Source organism: Podarcis pityusensis, assembly GCF_964106645.2.
Source record: "Podarcis pityusensis genome assembly, chromosome: 2".
NCBI lineage: Eukaryota > Metazoa > Chordata > Lepidosauria > Squamata > Lacertidae > Podarcis > Podarcis pityusensis.
Window position 1 is genome coordinate 23,460,473 of NC_138029.1, and position 21,215 is coordinate 23,481,687.

Sequence of the window (21,215 nt, forward strand, 5' to 3'; positions counted from 1 at the left end):
AGAAGCTGCAAGAAGAAAGGGCATCAAGGGTACAGATGCAAAATTAAGCCTTATGAGTGTTTTATACTATATTGGTAAACATGTATTTTTAAAAGACCTGTCAATATATTTCTGCAGTTCATCACACCATTTTCTGTTGAGAAAAGAAAAACCAAATAGGTTTCCTTCCAAACAGCATATTAAAATAATACAAATGGGAAATATAAGATTGTAAAGCTGTTGTATCTCGATTGACACCATACCATAGCAGGAGGACCAGCCAGATTGCAGGGTACATTTATATTTATATTTATCATTTCTGTAGCACTTTAGAGTGCTACACACACTTCAATTTATCATCTAAGTAATTTTTACAACAGCTACATTATTTTTGGTTTTGTTGCTACGATTAGTTTTGTTATTGCCTTTCAAATCCTTGGGAACTGCCCCAAGTATATATTGATACAGAAGAGTGGAATATAAATTACAGCATAACTCTGAAAGTTATGCTGCTATTGTAGATCAGGGTCTGAGGCTGAGAGAGAGTGTGTGTGAGAGAATGGGACTTATGTGCAAGTGTGTATAGGACTGCAGCTATGGTCAGGAAACTCATGAGGGCTTCCAGGAAGATGGTTGGGTACAGAAAGTTGCAGATGCAGCCATTCCCTGTGGGCTACAGTAGAGGAATCAAATCATGCTGAGAACATGTTAAACTGAAGTAACTCTTCATGTGAATGTATCCCAGCAGCATGTTACCGTACTAAAATGGTTATATATTCTTTGAAAATGGAGTTTTTGAATCAAATCAACCATTACTGTGCTGTGTTGCAGTAGTGCATAACCGTGTGTGGTTTTCCAAATGATAAATGCTCACTCTGGTTCCACTCTGCACATGTTCCTTTTTGCATGTTTATTTTTGTCTTATTTCTGAGCCATTTATCCAACCATGAAATTATTTTTTAAAAAACAGATTTTTGTGTGTCCAGAAGAGGGTGATATTTATACTATCCCAGGAGTTCCCAAACAGTGGTCCATGGACCACTGGTGGTCTGTGAGCTTCATTAAGGTAGTGTGTGGTGTGTCTGTAAAAATACATTTAAAATTGTACAGCATCTAGCACAGTGCATTACAATTTGTACAATAATAGCCCACCAAGTTCTTCAACAAGTTTCCAGTGGTCTGAGATGGGGGAAAGGACGGGGGGGGGGCACTGTATATGTGTCTCTTTATCTTCAGCCAACAACTCCTTCCATTCTCAGGACTCTCTGTGACTACTGAGGAATGACACAAACAACTTTATTTTTCCTTGTCTTCCCCTACACACCAGCCAATTTACTTTTTGTTTACACTTTGTGGTACCTATTATTGCTGAAAGACTCTAAAGCCTGCAAGTCCCAGTTCTGAGGATCTCTTCAGCTACTCTAAGCACTAAACCATGGGTAGGCAAACTAAGGCCTTGGGGCCGGATCCAGCCCAATCGCCTTCTAAATCCGGCCTGCTGACGGTCCGGGAATCAGTGTGTTTTTACATGAGTAGAATGTGTCCTTTTATTTAAAATGCATCTCTGGGTTATTTGTGGGGCCTGCCTGGTGTTTCTACATGAGTAGAATGTGTCCTTTTATTTAAAATGCATCTCTGGGTTATTTGTGGGCCATAGGAATTTGTTCTCTCCCCCCCATATAGTCAGGCCCCCCACAAGGTCTGAGGGACAGTGGACCGGCCCCCTGCAGAAAAAGTTTGCTGACCCTTGCTTAACTACCAAGTGGCTTTTACTTGTAACTTCTCTGTGAATAATTCCTCCTTGGGATATTAGAGGGGTTGCTCTTTCTTTCTCTATGGCATTGTCTGTCTTTTAGCAGCAGCAGAGGTTTACCCATCTCCTGAACGGGCAGCCATGCATACTTTGGGTAGGCTGTTTTCAGCCTGGTGGGTTGCAAGTTGTGCAAAGGTACTCTGATATTTTTGATCTACCCTATACCCTATGTATTGGAAGATAACGTATGTGCAGTTTTAAATAGTTTTCTATGTTTTAATCTTTTAACTGAGAAAACAACACAAAGAAAACAACACAAAGGTACCAGAATAAAATATCCAATTGAAAATATACGATATAGAATCAGATTAAAATTGCTGCCACTAGTACAGTGGTACCTCGGTCTACGAATGGTCCTGTTAACAAATGATTTGGACAACGAACTCCGCAAAACCGGACGTAGGTGTTCCGGTTAGCAAACTTTGCCCCGGAAGACAAACGGAAGCCGAACAGTGGAAGGGCACCAGCAGCGGGAGGCCTCAGTAGGGAAAGTGCACCTCAGTTTAAGAACACTTTGGTTTAAGAACGGACTTCTGGAATGAATTAAATTCGTAAACCGAGGTACCACTGCAAGCAGGTGCAAAGTGTCTGATTCTCTTCTATATGGTACAGAAATAATGAGAAACCATCTCATGTGCCATAATTCCAGGATAGGGTATTTGGCATTTCTAACATTGCTTAGTGGGTTTTATTTGCATGTGGGCAATCCAGTCTTATGGTTTTGCTTTATCTGTTTCGTAACAACAGAAGTTCTGGCTGATGCAAGGCAAAGGGTGGAGGAAAGAGCCAATAAGTAGTTGTGCCAGCAGCATTAAGTTGATTATGGCATGTGCAGCTGCCCATGGCTCTGTCTTGCTCTTCAGTTCTGGCGTGTGGTTTGAAGTTTGCAAAAGGAAGTTACAAGAACACCGCCACTTGCCTAGTATATCAAATATTCTACAGAGAGGAAGCATTAGTTGCTAGAGGTCAACTAGCATATTATTACCCTTCTCATTGAGCAACTTTTCCTACCTAGAGGGAATTCTAGAATGATTTTCATAATTGCAGGGAGGAACTTTACAGTCAGGTAGTACTTAATAAATGGGATCCTGAGGCTTGTCCTATGTACATAGGTTATACATGTGGATTAAGCCTTAGGACTCTCATACCTTCACTCACTGCATGTAAAATATTTGATGTGAACTGGGGCTTACACAAATAAACACTTGGTCATAGAATTCTTACACCCTTCCTTCCACTCTTTTTTTCATATTGTGTGAATGTGGCCTATTGGCATAAGCCTTTATACAGTGGTGACTAATTCATTAGCAGTCGCTAGTTCCTTGTTGTCTTTGAATCAGCCCTAGGTAGTTTTAAAGCCAGATCCTAAATGTGCCATTTCAAAGCCAGAACTGGAAATGTGTTCATAGAGTTAATATTAATGCATTATGCCAAATGTCACAACTGAAATTATGGCCATTTATATTTGCATTTTTTCTTTTCACACAATGCATTGCTGTGGGGAAACCTATTCAATTGCTGTGTGTGTTTTAACACTATCTGACGAAACTTCAGCATTGTTCAGCTCTGTAATTTCCCTTTTACTACTCTGTAAGATAAGTAAAAAACCTTGTGTCTTTTCCTTGAGATATGAATTTTGTTTTGTCTTTGGGCAGCTGAAACAAAAAGACTCCAGCTTGCTATGCACAGGGTAACAGAAATAAAATGATTTTATTTTATTTTTTTACATAGTGCCCATTGAAAAGTAGGAGAGCCCTTTAAAGTTGCTGAGCTTAATTTCTAAGATATTTTTACCATGACTCGCAACTGAACAGTTACCATAATGATCCCTGAGAATAAATTTAGTTCTGAACTTATTTGATAGCTATATATGGTTGCTGTTTGTTGACGAAGTCTTCCACAGTCTATCAAAGAGCTGCATCTGTGAAGGAAAATCTTTTGCATCCTGGCTTGAATTTAAGATGGTGTGCATGTAAGAATCGGACGCATACTTAAGCATGTGCTCCTAATTTTTCATTCTTTTAACCGTGGCTTGAACTTCCCTGCTCCTGACTTCATATATAATGGCATGCCTGTGGGAGGTAGGTGTGGTTTTCCCAAAATGGCTTGGTGGACCAACCTCTGAGACCTGGCAAGCCGAATTAGGCTTGTAGGCTAGACGTTCCCCCACCATCAGCCTGTCTCCTTATCCATGTACAACTTAGTGTATGAGACAACTAGACAATAGGATCTGCAACTGACAGAGTGATGAGAACAAACGTATCAAAGTATAGAGCTTTAGAGATATTGTTGAAAGAAATATTTTATCTTTTGATGGGAGTGGGTGGGTATTTTGCAGTACAAAATGTTGACCAGATGTGAATGCTTTCCGTTTGGTTTACTGGTGGGATGACATAGGGTATTCAAAAGGTAAACCCTTTAAAAGATGAATACTGACCCCATTGTTTCCACTGTGGTTTTTCCGAAGCATTTTCCAATTTAATAAAGAAAAACTGGTGTTGCTTTGAACTTTGTCAGGATTGTTCTAGGCCACAGTTTGAATGATCCAAAGATTCCTATGGAAAATGTGATTTCCCACCAGCAGCCATACTTCTCTCCTAAACTGCAGTTCGATCAAGGAGATAATAATTTGGCAAGCTTTGAATGAATAGTAAAAAATAAAAATTCCCATTAATGCCTTTGAACTGTAGATGTGCATGAGACCCAGACAGGCTGTAAAAAGGTATTGTTAAATGTTTACGTAACAAAAACCAACAATTTCCTCTAACACTTCCCCTAAAAGTTTTTATTTCTCTTCAGCAGGGGGTTCATTTACAAGCATTTTTACAAAGCAAATTCTTTGGTGCTTCATTCAAAGGTGAAATTCAACAGGCGTGCAGGAATTGATTTCAGTTCGTTTTGTTGCAAATAGTTGTGTTCATGCGTTTTCTTTATTTTTTTGCCAGAAATATTCTGGCCATTTTAAAATCTGACTATAAATAAATAGCATTGAAGCATGGCTCAGAAACTGGATTGTAAGTTAGCTTGATCATTATACTACAGGAAGTGCTTTGTGCTTTCATACAAAATGAGCACTAAACATCAGTGTTTGTAAGAAGTGAGAATGGCTGTTACTATAACGATTATTTGAAATTATTAGTCATCTTTGTTATAAGAAGTAACACAAAGCAACTTAGAAATATTCATTAAAAGCTACATAAAACTAAAACAGAGTAAAACACATTCATGTTTATAAAAAGCAGGGCTGAGACTTCCCACCCACGGAAGGAGGCCACATAATTAAAAACCAAAGGGCTGGTTGGAAAAGACACATTTTTGCCTTCTAAACTTTTGCCTTTTGGCTTCTGAACATAGGTACAGTGGTACCTCAGGTTACATACGCTTCAGGTTACATACGCTTCAGGTTACAGACTCCGCTAACCCAGAAATAGTGCTTCAGGTTAAGAACTTTGCTTCAGGATGAGAACAGAAATCGTGCTCCGTCGGTGCGGCAGCAGCAGGAGGCCCCATTAGCTAAAGTGGTGCTTCAGGTTAAGAACAGTTTCAGGTTCCGTACGGACCTCCGGAACGAATTAAGTACTTAACCTGAGGTACCACTGTAATAGGAGATTGCATTACATTGATAGGGAACTTAAATGCATGTCATATTCATGACATTCAGAGAATTGGTATTTGTATAACGGTAGATTTGCAACTGTTCTGAAAAGAAACAAATGAAGTATATTTTTCCAACCAAGTATGCCCATTTTTGATTGCAATAAAAAGGCACTTGAGAGCTTGTCACGGTTTGTAAGAAATGGCATGCAGTTACTAGAGCTGGGCAATATCAGCTTTTCAACATCACCGTTTATCGCCAGCTAAACATTGCGGTGTGGCGATATACAGTGGTGCCTCGCAAGATGAAATTAATCCGTTCCGCGAGTCTCTTCGTCTTGCGGTTTTTTCGTCTTGCGAAGCATGGCTATTAGCGGCTTAGCGGCTTTAAGAAAAAGGAAACAAACTCGCAAGAACTCGCAAGACGTTTCGTCTTGCGAAGCAAGCCCATAGGGAAATTCGTCTTGCGGAACGACTCAAAAAACGGAAAAGCCTTTCGTCTAGCGAGTTTTTCGTCTAGCGAGTTTTTCGTCTTGCGGGGCACCGCTGTACCACAATGTTGAAAAAAAACAAGCTGCATTGGCCTCAGCTTGTGAGACACTAGGTGAAACTGCCTCAGCTCTCACCTCGGGAACTGAGGCCATTTCACCTAGGCTCTCAGGCAAGGACAAGGCAGCTTGATTATAAATAGAGCCTCTTAAGTGCTTTGCGGAAAAGGGGAAAAAAGTGTACAGGGGACTTCAGGGGGAGGAAAATAATGGGAAGGCTCATTATGCCAGAGAAAGATCCTATTCTGTTATTGCTAAAATAAAATGGAATGTGAGAGTATAGCACTATAACACCACTGGGCTGGAATGCCATACAATTAAGCCCCCTCCCCCCGCTTTTCTAGCCACTGTCATTCACCATGTTGCTAAAGTAGCCATGAATGGAAAGATTTTTCATTAATACTACTGTATTTTTAAAATTAGCATTATTGTACAATAGTACTGTAGCTCCATAATACCAAATAACAACAACATTGTAGCATGGTGGTTTTGGAGTGTGAGATATTTCTCTTCTTCCAGACCTTCGCCTGATTAAACAATCTATGGCCTTTTAAATGTGTTGGGGAGGTTATTGTTGTGTTATATGTTTTGTGCTTTTATACTGTAAACCACCCTGTGATCTTTGGATGAAGGGCAGTACAGTATATGCATTTAAAATAATAATAGTAATACTAATACATCTCATTTAAAACAAAAATCACTGAGCAAGCCATCATGTCCAGTGCAAATGTTACAACGAATGTCTGAAAGGCTTAAAATGTCCCCACCCACAGCAACTCAGTTTCACACACTGGTGTGGGCAGAAACAGGGAAGTGCAGTACTCAGTACTGTGTTGAAAGTTGATGGCAATTCTGCTTATAGTTTACAGCTGAAGATTAGTATCGGGTATTGGTATCAAGTATTAATATTGGCACCAGCGGCAATTTTATAGTTTATACAAACAATGAGGCATATGTCAGAACGATGCATATGGTCTACATCACAGTTTGGCTTGCATGAAGCACTCGTATTTAAATATTTTAATTATTATTTTTTCTCCTTCCTGTATAAACCCTGTAGACTAGCACTGCTGCTGATACAATATAACATTTTAGTTGCGGACAATAGTCCAAGCGATGGAGGTTATTATGTATCATTTTGGGTTTGTGTGACGATTTTAGCATATACCCTTTGACAAAGCTCTGTGGAGTACAGTACAGTATTCGGGGATGATGCTCTGATTGTATGTAGTTGTTTTATCTTTGTTTTAAATAAAATTTGGGGGTGGGATATTAGCACTTGTTAGGAGGCAAGCGTCTGGACATCTTCACAGTAATTATTATGATCATTATTTATTAATTTTGTTATCTTGTTCAAGGCAACCAAAACGACTTACAACCAAATAGTAGCCTGTTATTGACATAAATCTTGGAGACAAATGTCCACATATGTTTATGTTGAGTAAATCATTTGTAGAGTTGTTTGAAAAAATTGTATTACAGTGGTACCTCGGGTTACAAACGCTTTGGGTTACAAACTCCACTAACTCGGAAGTAGTACCTTGGGTTGAGAACTTTGTCCCAGGATGAGAATGGAAATCGTGCGGTGGTGGCAGCGGGAGGCCCCATTAGCGAAAGCGTGCCTCAGGTTAAGAATGGTTTCAGGTTAAGAACGGACTTCTGGAACGAATTAAGTTCGTAACCCAAGGTACCAATGTAGTTACATATAAATATTTTCTCATCCGTAAAAGAAATGGTAAAATGGTATCCAGGATTGAAGACTGCAATCCTAAGTACACTTATATAGGACTGAGCCCTACTGAACATAGTGAGACTTAGTTCTGAGTAAACATTCATAGTACTGCTTTGTAAGACTGGTTTGGGCAAAGAGACGAGGGGAGAGACAGCATGTGACCTTTCTTGTATCAGGAAATTTTAAATGTCTGCTGTTTTACCATTTTTTATGTGCTGTAAGCCGCCCAGAGTGGCTGGGCAACCACAGCCAGTTGGGTGGGGTATAAGTAATAAATGATGATGATGATGATGATGATTAGTCCTGTTGGCAATTCTTGAGATCAAGAGCATTACATTTGTGTAGATCCTTTATTCCACAGAGAGCAGAACATATTTTCAAATGCATCTTGTATTAAGTTGGTTTATCTATTAGCCTCAATTTTAATTTAAAGCATATTATTATTATTATTATTACTATTATTATTACTACTGTTAAATTCTTCACCATAAAGTCCAAGGGCAGGTAACGGCAATTTAAAATAAAATATTAAAAACCATTTTAGAAACAAAGAATTACAGTCACTGAAAGGGTGAGGCCTAAAAATGTGCACCTTGGGTGTCAAAGGCCAGGGTAAATAAGTTTAGAAGATTTGTCTTAGTGGGATTTTCTACCAAATACAGAAACAAACATAGGGTGCAAAGTTTAATAGGAAGATGAATGAATTTGAAGCTTTGCTTTATTTTAATATGAAGATTTAATATGTTAGCGCCAGAATGCAGGTTACACCAGGGCTGGCTTACGGTTGAAGATTAGTATTGGGTATTAGGCAAGGTGAGGAAGCTGCCTCAGGCAGCTGATTTTGGATGCCACAAAATGGCTAGTTATTTAATTTATAATTACTTTATTTTGCATGAAGAGGTGGTTGTGGGATTTCTTTCCTGGGTGCCAAAATAACCTGGCTGGTCTTGGCTGCTATGCGCCTTGACTCAATGCTGGGACAGAGCCCCATTTGCTGTGCCAACTCAGGCATTGGGATGTTTTGGTGAGGTAAAAAGGCACATATATTGAAGTGTTGGAAAAATCAACATTTTTAGAAAAATAGTACATAATTGATAAACATTGTGAAGACAAACAAGTCCCCACTCCCACTTCAGTGTAAAGCCCTGAAAAGATGTGCCTCTGCGATATAAATTTCTTATAAAATACCATTATGGCTGATAACATGAGAAAACAAGGAAAGATTTGTTAGCGGGTAGCATTATAACAACACCTAATGCAAATGTGGCGGTGGTGTTTTCCCCCAAACCATTTGTTATAATAGAAGTTGTCTTTAGGTGTAGAGAAATCTGCCCTTGCAAGAGGAACATTAACTCTGAGTGGCACTTCAAACCAATGTAAAGCAAATGAATGCAAAGCTAATGGTTTCTCGTGAGGTACTATTGTTGATGTTTGCAGTAAAAGGGGACATGAGCATCACCTACTCATTCCAGAGTTATGGAGACAGATAACAGTATTTTAAAATGGAAACAGATGCAAAGTGCAAGGAGAAATGCTGTGGGGGAAAACGGCAGGAATTTAGCATGCAGCAGAGGCTCAAGCGGAATATAAGAACCCTGGGATAGCGATGGGGGCCAGTTAGTAGCACTTGGAAAATGTAGGTGTGTTTTGAAAGACCGTTTTTTTGTATTAAAGCTAACCTGCATTTGAAACCCCTCCTGATTCATATTAGGATTTCTGCCGCTGAGTCATGGCAGACAGAAGACCAGAGAAGTCATGTGAACAAGCATGTGAATCACTCAGACAGCAGGATTACGAAGTGGCGGTGAAGCACTGCACCGAGGCCCTCTTTTCCCTCAGCCGGTACCCTCCCAGTCACTTCCCAGAAGCGTGTCAGGCTGAAATCGACCGCATCAAAATTGAGAGCCTTCTCTATAGAATCGCTTCTTCTTTGCAACTCGTGAGTGTGATGTTTACAATCGAATCCAGTGAAAATAATTTGATTTTATTCTATGAGTACGTGGAAATCGAAAAGCCTTTATTGACATCACACTATCCTGCTGCTCAGAGCTAGCAGTCAGTTATTTACCTGCTTGGCTACATAATTGGAGGGGGAGACATACTTGGTCCTCGCGCTCTTAGCTTTCATGGAAGGTGGGCATACACGGTCTGGTTTTTTTGCCCTCTTTGTTGGGTAAAGTAAAAGATGCACGGACGGGTGTTCTTTATTTTGCCTTATTTAAAACAATATTTGTGTTGTGCCGTCGCTGGAGAGAGACACTGTTTCAGGTTAGAAAGGTGGATGAAGTGGGTTTGCATTGCCTGAGTAGGGGTGGGGGGGAAGGTTAGGGAACAGGGTGGGTGTGCCGCAGGTATCCGATGAAACGAATAGGTGTTTGTTTGCTTAACATCCGGTTCAAATTTAATTTCAAGACTGCCTGCATAGAGCAGCTTTCGAGATTAAACCTAAGTGCAGTTTAGATCTGATCTATTAATGGGGGCAAATGTTTCAAATAGTAGGACTATTGATTTTTGTACTGTTGCAAACCTTTGGGGTTCTGCAAGTCTGTGGATATCTTCCTTGGTGTGTGTGTATAGGGGGTCGAGGTTGTGTGTGGTGCTAGTTTGGCTGCATTAGGGATCCCCAAGTGGAGAATGAATTTACTGATTGTATTTAAGATTTGAGCTGCAGTTTTGATTACCAACTGTGAACGGGTGCATAGAGAGTTTCACTGAAATCAGAGAGGTTTGCATACTCCTGGCTGTGCTTGGATTACAGTCAGAGTGCTGCTGAATTAATCACGTTTCTGTTTAACTGCTGCCTTAAACAAATTCATAAGCAAATATGTACTTATTGCTTATGCTGTGTCTAACAATATATATATTTTTCTTTTTTCAGAAAAACTATGGAAAGGCAGATGAAGACTGCAGGCACGGTATGAAAACGCAGTTTTTTGTTACAGCTTATAGCAATGTGGTTGGTTCTTTGGAGTTTTAAGCTTTAAGAAATCACTTCAAATCTGGCTCTCTAGAGAAAAGGATTTGTCCAAAATGGAAGTATTGCTGTGAGCTTTATAAAAACAATATTTGCCACTTTGCAAAGAGAAATCGTGCAGTACGTCACAGAGTATGTTCTCTAAGTATCAGCAATCTTCTTGCACTCTCTAAAGTAGAGTTATGAGAACATAATCCTAATTGTTGTTTAAAATGTACCGTATTTTTCGCCCCATAGGACACACTTTTTCCCCTCCAAAAATGAAGGGGAAATGTGTGTGCGTCCTATGGGGCGAATGCAGGCTTTCACTGAAGCCTGGAGAGCGAGAGGCATCGGTGCGCACCGACCCCTCTCGCTCTCCAGGCTTCAGGAAGCTATCCGCAAGCCTTGCAAGCCCGGCGGGAGTTCCCGCGGGCTCCCAAGGCTTGCGGGCAGCAGCCTGCAGCCCGGGCAAGTGTCCGCAAGCCTTGTGTGCCCGGCGGGAGGTCCCGCTGGGCGCGCGAGGCTTGGGGCGGCAGCCTGCTGCCTGAAGCACGCGGAGCCCTCCGGAGGGCTGCCCGCGCTTCGGGCAAGTGTGCGCAAGGCTTGGGGTGGCAGCCGCGGCTGGGGGGGGGGAATAATTTTTTTTTATTCATTCCCCCCCCCCAAAAAAACGAGGTGCGTCCTATGGGCCGGTGCGCCCTATAGGACGAAAAATACGGTACTCGGTTGTTGAGTCTACCTGCTGTGCTCCAAGGTTCAGTAGTATCGCTGTTAACTCTCAACCTGATACAACAAAATGCTGGAGTCAGTTGAATTAAAGTATGTATTTAGACACATTGCCCTGTAGGCCAGTGGTGGGGATCCTGTGGCCTTGCAGGTTTTGTTTTGTTGGAACTCCTATCATCCCCGATTGTTGGCCTTGCTGGCTGCAGAGCTGAAGTATAGCAGCCTATGGAGGACTATGACTTCCCACCTCCTGTGGTAGATTATGCAGAATAGTGCAGCTTCTCTATTACTAGCTTTTAGCAATGGGAAGCACTTTGGAAGCTTGACATAGCTGCATATGGATGCCAGGTAACTTTCAATATATAATAATAATAATGACTTAATTTGCATTTCTGGTGATCCTGCTTGCCATGCTTATTTATTCTACAGTATTCTGACATGGTTGCCTTTAACAATCTTTGTTCAGAGGTTTGGATTTTTGTTTAAATGACTCTCCTCATTAAATAATTATGCTGTGAGCTTTAATTCGCTTGAGAGGTAGGTTCATTAACACCCATGTATTAAACAGCTAAAGCTAAATTGATGGGGAGGAATTTTAATGGGAATCATGTGTTGTTTTGGTTTTTGTGTATTACAGTCGTTTCAGATGGGGGGGGGAATCCTTTCCTCCTTGCAAAAGGTGGCAGCTTTCATTATCTTAAAAGGCAGCTCTTTTGAGGTTTAGTAATATGAAAACTTACTTACATTGGGTTGGTTACAAGACATGCTGTATCAGTAAGTGCTATTGACTGAAAGCTCTATGCAATAAAGCATGGAATTGGAAGGAGACATATAGGAACATATATAGGAAGTTACCTTAAGACTATTGGTCCATCTAGTTCAGTATTGTCAACACTGATTGGCAGTGTCTCCCCAAGATTTCAGGCAGGGGTCTTTCCCAGGTGTACTAACAATGCTTGGGATCTACTGGTTGCAAAGCATGTGCTTTAAGATTGAGTTGTGACCCTTCAGTTCTGATCCAGGACTCCAGAGGCTCTTTCTCTCCCCCCCCCCCCCCCGTTCTGAATGTCCCTGTTTGTTCAAGTGTATTGTTGATTCTCCGTATTTTATGGCAAATGGTTGGCTCTGATGAGAAACAGGATGATAAATTTAATTAATATATACATGTTGATCTCTGTCTCTGTCTCCCTCTCTCCACAACTCAAAAACATTTCACTACTCTGCTAATGTTTCTTTTACTCTCAATGATGGGAGAGCAAAGGGAGGTATTTGAGGGTGCCAGTTTGGATAGCCTAGTCTTAACTTATGTCAGTTCCAAAATGTAACAAGAACTGCCTGTCTCATTTCATAACATATTTTGGACAAAGAGCACCAAAGAACAAAGAGTATGGTGCTCTCCATTTTTTAATTAGATTTTGTTCATGTTAGGGAGATGACCCAGCCCTACATTAAACACTGTTAAATCCCACTTAATTCGTTGAGAGAGTTACATACATCAGTGTTGACTAGATCACTGATCTTCAACTGGTGGGTCAGGACCCACCGCTGGTCTGTGGTCTGATCCAAGATGGACAGAAGCACTACTACCATGGAAATATATGGTAAAAGATTAAGAAATGGGTCTCCAAATGCATGTTGAAAAGATTGAAGATATCTGGACTAGATGATGCTGTTATGTTTTGATAATACAAATAGGATATTAATTAAAGCTTTGTATCTCTATCTCTCCTGCAGTTGTGGCTTTTGTTGTTAAATACGTTGCCAGTATCTGTACATTGGGAGCACAAAATTCATGTCAAGATTTAATTTTGTATTATTAAAATTAAGCCAGTACAGACATTACATAAAGAAAATACACAATGCTGATTTGATTAGGACTGGTTCTGGCGTAAATAGGTTATTGATTATTTCCTTCAGATGCAGTTCATTGGAAATGTATTCTGTGCTTCCTTTATTGAAAATGAATTTCAATTAGGAAAAAGCGTGTAGAAGAGCAGTGGAATTTTAGAAGTACTCTTCATTAGGACAGAAATTATGCAGGACAAATTCCTAAGATGAGGATGGGGAACTTGTTGCCTTCCAGATGATGTACGGTTACAACTCCTACCATCCCGGAATGTTGACCAGATATAGCACAATGTTTAAGTTCAAAGCAGAGCTAGAAAGTTTCACATAAAATGTGAGCAAAAGGAAACCACAGAGTGGAAAATGAGGGAGGATATTTTAAGATTATGTTTCTGGAAAAACCCCCACTTAATTTTACTTCTGTGATGTAGTTCAAGTTGGGGTGCCTTAAAAAACTGGTGTAAATAATTGGTGGCGAATAATGGAATATGATTTTCACTTTAGTATTGGGAGAAGGACTGGACAAGGAAGATGACACTTTCCGTGCAGTGCTTTGCTGCATGCATCTTAAAGGGAAGCTGCAGATTGTATCGAACGCTCTTTCTAAATCACTGATGGGTGAATCACTGGTATGTGACAATTGATTATCTCTAGTTTTTTGAACTAATATACTTTATCTAGTAACGAAGGGGCTATGTCAGTAACTTTCAGCACTAAATTATTTGTGCTGAGCCCTAGTGAATATATTAATGCATGCGGATGTTTATAGATAAAGTGAAACATGACTCCCAGTTATATCCACGACTCTGATCCAACAGAGTTTGGCAGCTGTTGCATGTAACAAATACATTGGGTTGGATCCAGAGCTGCAGGAAGTCCTTTATCCTTATTTCTAGCATCTAAGATTATGAGTGTGTAAAGCATGTGAGAGGGCCACCTGAGTTTGCTTCTCCTTGTATTCTGGCTTCTGACTGGAAAGGTAATTGATTTGTAGCACTCAAGCAGCAACTTCACTAGCTGCCTCTGCCTGCTGCTGACAGACTGCTCAAGACTTGCATCCTGTGGTATTGCTTGCAGTGGCCAAATACTCCTTCCCAGCTTTCACCAAGGAGTCTACAAAAATCTCTCCGCTGCTCCTAGGCCAGGCGTAGGCAAACTCGGCCCTCCAGATGTTTTGGGACTACAATTCCCATCATCCCTGACCACTGGTCCTGTTAGCTAGGGATGATGGGAGTTGTAGTCCCAAAACATCTGGAGTGCCGAGTTTGCCTATGCTTGTGCTAGGCCTTTTACTTCTGCCTTCTGACCTTCATCCACTTCTACGCTGAGTCTAGACTAGAGGATGGTGTCAGCCTTCAGTTTCTTTTGGTTTAAACTGCACTGGAGATGGTGAAATCCACATAGCCATGGCTCTTTCAGACATACTGACTTCCCTTGGATTTCTTACATAGCAGTATGTTAATAGGGTAATTAGTTAATAGGATCAATATTTTGACGAGTGATCCAAAGTATGTTAACATAAAATTAACTCGGTATAGGAAAGCAATATAGGAAAGCTATAATGAAGTTCTGTTTTTTAAAAAATAAACAGCTGAAAGCCTTTTCTTGTTTAATTTTCTTTCAAAAGCCAGGGGTTCGGTTTTCTTTTGCAGGTGCTTATTCATTAGCAAGAGATAAATCCACAGTCTTAAAACTTTAACTTCCACCTTAAAAAAAGAATTTGAATCAAACCGTTTATGTGTTTTATCTTATTTCTTTGGGTCCACTTATATTTGAAAGACTAAGGAAGTTTTCTTTTTTGTTCATAAATTTGACTCCTGTGAGCAGATTACATCAGGATTCATTGCTCTTTTGCTGATGTTTATGAAACACATTCTAGCAGGACACACAGGTTCAGGACACATGCATTGTCAAGTAAAGAAAGTGTGTTTGTTTTTAAAGCTATGGCTGATACAAACAATATTAAGCATACACTTTTTGTTATAACTGCACATAACCTTGCAAGATTTACTGATACCAGCTTAAAACATAACAGCTGTGCTAAAAAAGAAGTTAGAATCAAAGATAAAATCTGAAGACCAAAAAATTGCATGGATTGTCACGTGTTTGTTATATACCGTATTTTTCGCTCTATAAGACACACGTTTTCCCTCCTAAAAAGTAAGGGAAAATGTGTGTGCGTCTTATTGAGGGAATGCAGGCTTCACGGGCTATCCCAGAAGCCAGAACAGCGAGAGGGAGCGCTGCGCAGCTCTGGCTTAGCTGCGCAAAGCCTCCGCAAGGCACGGGGAGCCTTAATCTCTATAAATTGCAATCCAATAGTCCCCAAGTGGGTGTCTTTGGGCCATAGGTGTAGATCTTCCTATCCATAGGCAGCACCAGAGGTTGCAGCCACAGAAACCTCTGTGGCTATCCCTCTTCTTCCATTGGTGCTCTCATGGTAGAGGCGAAAAACAAAGAGGTTTTCCAAGGGCATCTTGGGGCAGATCAGGAGAAGCACTTCCATTCCACTTGCACACTCCTGGAATGGGGTAAAAAGGACATCTGCCATGGACCTGACACCTTTCCTTTCCCATTGGAATCAATGTGGGAGGAGATGTTAAAGCTAATGGAAGAGTGATTTTTTAAAAAAGGAAAAACATGTCCCTGTTACATGGGCTTTGGATTAGGTGGTTTGTTTGCTTTTGATTCTCCACTCCTCTTTTGAATTGCCCTGTATTGATCGTTTTCATATGGGAAAGTTCTGTTTTGATCTCACTAGCATGGATGGATTAGCTGTTGGTATCTAGCATGCTTCCTTTACTAGGAAAGGATCTGGCAGCTCCTTTGGTCTGAGGTTCGCCTTTGAAGTACGTTGTACTTCAGTGGAAAGAAAAGGGGGGTAGAGTTGCACAGGGAAGTTAAGGCTCTGTTCCTCTCATATCAGGTTCACCAGGTAATACTGGCTAGACCAGCCTCCAGGTCTGTAGTTTTCAGCTGTCCTGAAGTATTAGTGTTATCAGTTGTTTTTAAGAGAGTCACTGCAGACATGTTTATGGTTGGAAAAGAAGGAAGGAATTTATAAGGAATAAAAAGAAACTCCTGCCCAACAGAATGGCTGTAGTAAAAGTGTTAGGACATACGTTCTGACCATATAATTTCTCTCTCCATATTTTTAAGTTTTAAAATGTTTCCCATGCTTTAAAAAGTTTCCCATGGATTTTAAAATAATAATAGCATTTTCCCGTTTTGGACCCCTTGAAAAAGTCTGCCAGCACTTACAGTGTATTTTCACTCAGTTTTAAACTGTCCTGTAGTGACCACAAATATGTAAGATATGTTTTGTTATAAACAAGGCCACCAATAATCGTGGTCTGCCTTTTGCTGGGAATCTCAAGTGGGCATCTGTGAGAACAGGCTGCTGGACTAGATAAACTAACTGGCCTGATTCTGTAGGACTTTTATATGATACTGTGTTCTTATGGTCCAGTAGCTCTCAAAACTAGTTTTATTAACCTTGTAAACAATGGTTAAAAAAACAGTTTTTGCAGTTGACAAATGGACAGCATGTGATAATGTTCTTTCTTGGCAGAACGGGATGGTAACTAAAGATCTGACGAGGCTGAAAACACTTCTTGTTGAAACAGAGGTAAGACTATGTATGATACTGGAATAAATAAATATATTTCCTTTACAGAACTTTGGACTTTATGCGCTGAGTTTTATTAGCACAGTTTAACCAGCTTCACACCCCACCCTCTTTTAAAGCCTGTTGATTTTCTTTATCCTTTTATATTTGTTTTCTGCTAAAAAAGACAGACCCAAGAAAGCTGAGAAATTGCTTTTTTGTGGTTTGCAATGTGATGGAGAACATTTTGTATCTTCATCTGTAGTAAATGATTCCTTGTCTAATATTAATCACCCACTGTTAGCCTGTCTTTAGCCAGGGTCGGTCCCAAGGATCTGTAGGCCCTTGGACAACAGTGTATCAGCACCAAGCTTTTGGTGTCTTGTTTGGCACTGCCCCTGCTCCGAAAACATCCTTCTTCCCTCTTTAGGCCACCCCTTCGTCTTCTAACCGAGGTTCCTCTCATTCAAGTAAAACTCTTTAGAGCTTTTATATCACCCCACCACACATGATGCTTTCCAACTGGGCCAGTTACCACAATAATCAGGTGTAGGGTCATCAGATGTAGAGAAGTAGTCTGGTGGATTTTGCATTTGTGAAAGAGCCTTGGAGGCCCATTTCCCACATTCACTTTTGTTAAAGCCAGAGGTGATTTTTTTTAATCATTCCCACTGCTGCGTGGTGAATATTTCTAATGAATGTAACCCTTGGTGGTGACAACTGCTACTATGTCAGGAAACCTGTTCTTCTCACACTTTTAACTTGGCATGGTAAGTCTCCAAGGAGGGGTGCATATTGTAAGAAATGTGTGCCACATGAAATCAAATTAGCTTGTAATGACTGTACTTCATCAAAATAAACATGGAAATTGGATCTATTTTTGCATATGCTGCACAGTCTACCTACCCAAGGGAAGCTGTAAAAATGAATATTAAGTGTATAAGGGACTGATTCAGCCAACATTAAGCAAATTTAAACTCAATTCATTCCAATGGGGGAAAAAATAAGTTCTTATGTTTTCCTATGGCAAATGTTTTGCAACATGCCAAACAAAAAAAATCACACAGAGACCTAAGCTTAAAAGATCTTTCTTAGTTGCTGCATTTTGCTTGAGAATAAACAGCCTGATTCCTAAACTTAGCTATTTTAAAATGGACCACTTCTCACTTGCATCCCCAGGGAGATTTTAAAAGGCTTCCAAGGTAAACTCAGAAATTTTCTATTTAGACAACGAAATGTGTCTCACACTCGTCCGCTTTTCCATCTCTGTTGAGACAATTCCCTCTATCTCTTACCACCTCCGTCATTTTCCCAAGGTTTTAGGGGAGTGAGAGACCAAAGAAGCAGATTTCTTTGCCTGTTTGTCCAAGCACTCCTTCCCACCAAAGATTATTTGGGTTAAAAGCAAATGATCATGATATGCTCCAGACTTAAACAGAGACGCTGCTTCTGTCCACACAAACTGGGCAAGGTCAACAGGTGGCGGAAAGCAGTGCTGAGGACGGGCAGTGACTGTTATCACTGTAGCAAAGGATAAAGCATCAAGTTGCAGGATCAGTGGCTGCTCTGATCAAACCAGCCCTCTGAAGTGCATCACAGCAGTGAGTGTATGTAAGCACATGTGTGCTGCTACAGCTGCCGCCGCTGGTTATGGCTGCCTCCCTATCCAACCATCTAACAGTGCTAAGTAAAATGAACCGGGTTGATGGTGGAATCAGTGGTGGGTCCTTTTGATCCCCCGGGCACTTGGACCACCCTTACTGATCTCTGACACTAGTCCTGACTTTAGAAAGAATTAGGTTTCAAACTTACGCTAGTAGCACAAATAATTAGCAGAATGAGCAGGTTTGGGAGCAATCCTAAAATATAGCTTAGTGTTAACATGACAGTGCTCCCTCACCTCTCAGCCATGAGGAGCTAACCAGAGTTTCCAGTTATGTCTGAATTTAAGGAAGCACTGGTTACTTTAAATTATGGTTAGTGAATGAGCCAGGATTATAAACCTGGCCTGAACAAAACATGGTTTGAATCATAGTCTTGAAGCAGCAGGCTTAACATTTATTACCTTTATAAACCTAAATTTATATTTGTTCCCTCAAACAGTAAAACTGAAGTTTATTTAATGTTTACATTTTTATAGTTAGTACTCAGACTGATACAGGCTTGCCGATCAGAAGGTCGGCGGTTCAAATCCCTGTGATGGGGTGAGCGCCCGTTGTTCAGTCCCAGCTCCTGCCCACCTAGCAGTTCGAAAGCACGTCAAAGTGCAAGTAGATAAATAGGTACCGCTCTGGCGGGAAGGTAAACGGCGTTTCCGTGCGCTGCTCTGTTTCACCAGAAGCAGCTTAGTCATGCTGGCCACTTGAACCGGAAGCTGTACTCCTTCTCCCTCGGCCAGTAAAGCGAGATGAGCGCCGCAACCCCAGAGTTGTCCGCGACTGGACCTAATGGTCAGGGGTTCCTTTACCTTTACCTTACTCAGAATGATACTTGAAATTAATTTTGATTTCTTTATTGATTGACTTAATGTGCTCAGCATTTTTTTTTCTTTTTATGATTTCAGGCAGCAGTTGGTAAAGTGCCCTCAGTATACCATGTAGAAGAATTGGAGGAAGGTAAATAAAAATAGCTTTTGAAACTACCGAATGAGGGATTACAATTGTCTGTCAACTGATGGCTAAACCGTGGCTATCTCACAATTTGGGATCAATTATTATAAAAGACTAGGAAGTGGCCTCTAATGTGATTTTTTAAACTAAGCATGAGGTTGTAATCAAGAGGCCCTGGATTGTAATAGGTTGGATCCAGAGATCCTCCCACCAAATGGGAAAGGCAGATGCTGACTTCCCTGCTCAGTTCTCTCCCTGCTTTGTTCTCTCCCTGTAAGGGAGAGCCCCCAGAAAATGCTCCGAGGGCACTGCTATGTGGGTGGACTGTGAGATGGGAGGGTGGGGGCTATGGAGAAGGGGGAGGTCACCAAAAATCAAGTAGTGACAACTGATTTTCTATCGTCTCCCCATTAGCCCTGAGACCCCATGTTGTATCCCGCCCCATTCAGCATTGTCCCTGAATCCTCAGCAAAGCATTTTGACAGAGTTTTCAGTGATAGCAGGGGAAAGTGGTGGCAGCAAAGTCAGAGATTCTCCTGTAGAAGGAGAGAGATGGAAAGTGATCCAGCACAAGGACTCCTGTTATTAGAAGCTCCCTCTGACCCACCTGCCACTAGATTCCACATTTCATATGTTTCTGCTGTTGAACAAGGGGCCATTGGCTTTTCCTGCTTGCAAAGGAATGTAATTACAGCGGTACCTCAGGTTAAGTACTTAATTCGTTCCGGAGGTCTGTTCTTAACCTGAAACTGTTCTTAACCTGAATCACCACTTTAGCTAATGGGGCCTCCTGCTGCTGCTGCACCGCCGGAGCACAATTTCTGTTCTCAACCTGAAGCACTATTTCTGGGTTAGTGGAGTATGTAACCTGAAGCGTATGTAACCTGAAGCATATGTAACCCGAGGTACCACTGTATATGAATTGCATTAGGCTGCCTGTCGTTTGGCTCAGCACAAAATCGGTTATGAGACTGATACCTTAATAGCCCAAGTGTGTTTCCTGACACAACCAGAAAAATAACGTAGATATTGTATTTATGTGACAGGATCTCAGGATGGCTGGCAATTTCGACCCCCGCCCAGGGGAGTCACAAGTAGTGAGGAGTACACACTATGCAGAAGGTAAAGTGATACTTGTTTCAACATCTCTCAGTATTTATCAGCATAGTTAAAAGATATAAAAACTAGAGAAACATATAGAATAGAAACACACGGTTAAAAGGGTGACACCTATTGTAACTTCGTCATTACTATTTCCATTACTATTTTGGCAGTATATCTAAGATGATTTGACAGGTAATTAATATTTTATATGATTTATAGGAGAAATTGTTTTCATTTTGACATTTTCAAAACAACTGAATAGACAATGCTACTCCCTTTAAATACTTTATTGGTAAATGGTTTAAAAGGGCTTTTAATTGGTCAGCCCAAATGTTTGAATGCAAGGGCTAAGCAATCAGCAGCATTGCAGTGCCACCTAGAGACATAGGGTGTGACCCCAATGGGGCTGCTCCAAAATAAATGGTTTATAAAATGTGCATCCAGATGGTAGGCAATGATAAAGAAATTCCTATGTTGAGAAACATAGGACGCTGGTGGCGCTGTGGGTTAAACCACAGAGCCTGGGACTTGCCAATCAGAAGGTTGGTGGTTCGAATCCCCACGACGGGGTGAGCTCCCGTTGCTTGGTCCCTGCTCCTGCCAACCTAGTAGTTCGAAAGCACATCAAAGTGCAAGTAGATAAATAGGTACCGCTCTGGCGGGAAGGTAAACGGTGTTTCCGTGTGCTGGTCTGGTTTGCCA

The 21,215-nt window shown here is 40.9% G+C and overlaps 1 protein-coding gene across 4 annotated transcripts in view; it reads left to right on the forward strand.

The window, feature by feature from the left end:
- HELZ (helicase with zinc finger) overlaps window positions 1–21,215 on the forward strand; it is a 115,343-nt gene that overhangs the window by 16,870 nt on the left and 77,258 nt on the right. For 3 of the 4 annotated variants that reach the window (XM_080994337.1, XM_080994339.1, XM_080994338.1), the window contains 6 exons: window positions 9,378–9,605; window positions 10,545–10,581; window positions 13,698–13,822; window positions 16,765–16,821; window positions 19,364–19,415; window positions 20,456–20,531. In XM_080994337.1, coding sequence (XP_080850463.1) covers window positions 9,396–9,605; window positions 10,545–10,581; window positions 13,698–13,822; window positions 16,765–16,821; window positions 19,364–19,415; window positions 20,456–20,531 — 557 coding nt within the window. In that variant the 5' untranslated portion in view covers window positions 9,378–9,395. The remainder of the gene's footprint in view (window positions 1–9,377; window positions 9,606–10,544; window positions 10,582–13,697; window positions 13,823–16,764; window positions 16,822–19,363; window positions 19,416–20,455; window positions 20,532–21,215) is intronic. The other variant, XM_080994340.1, reaches the window with a different exon arrangement.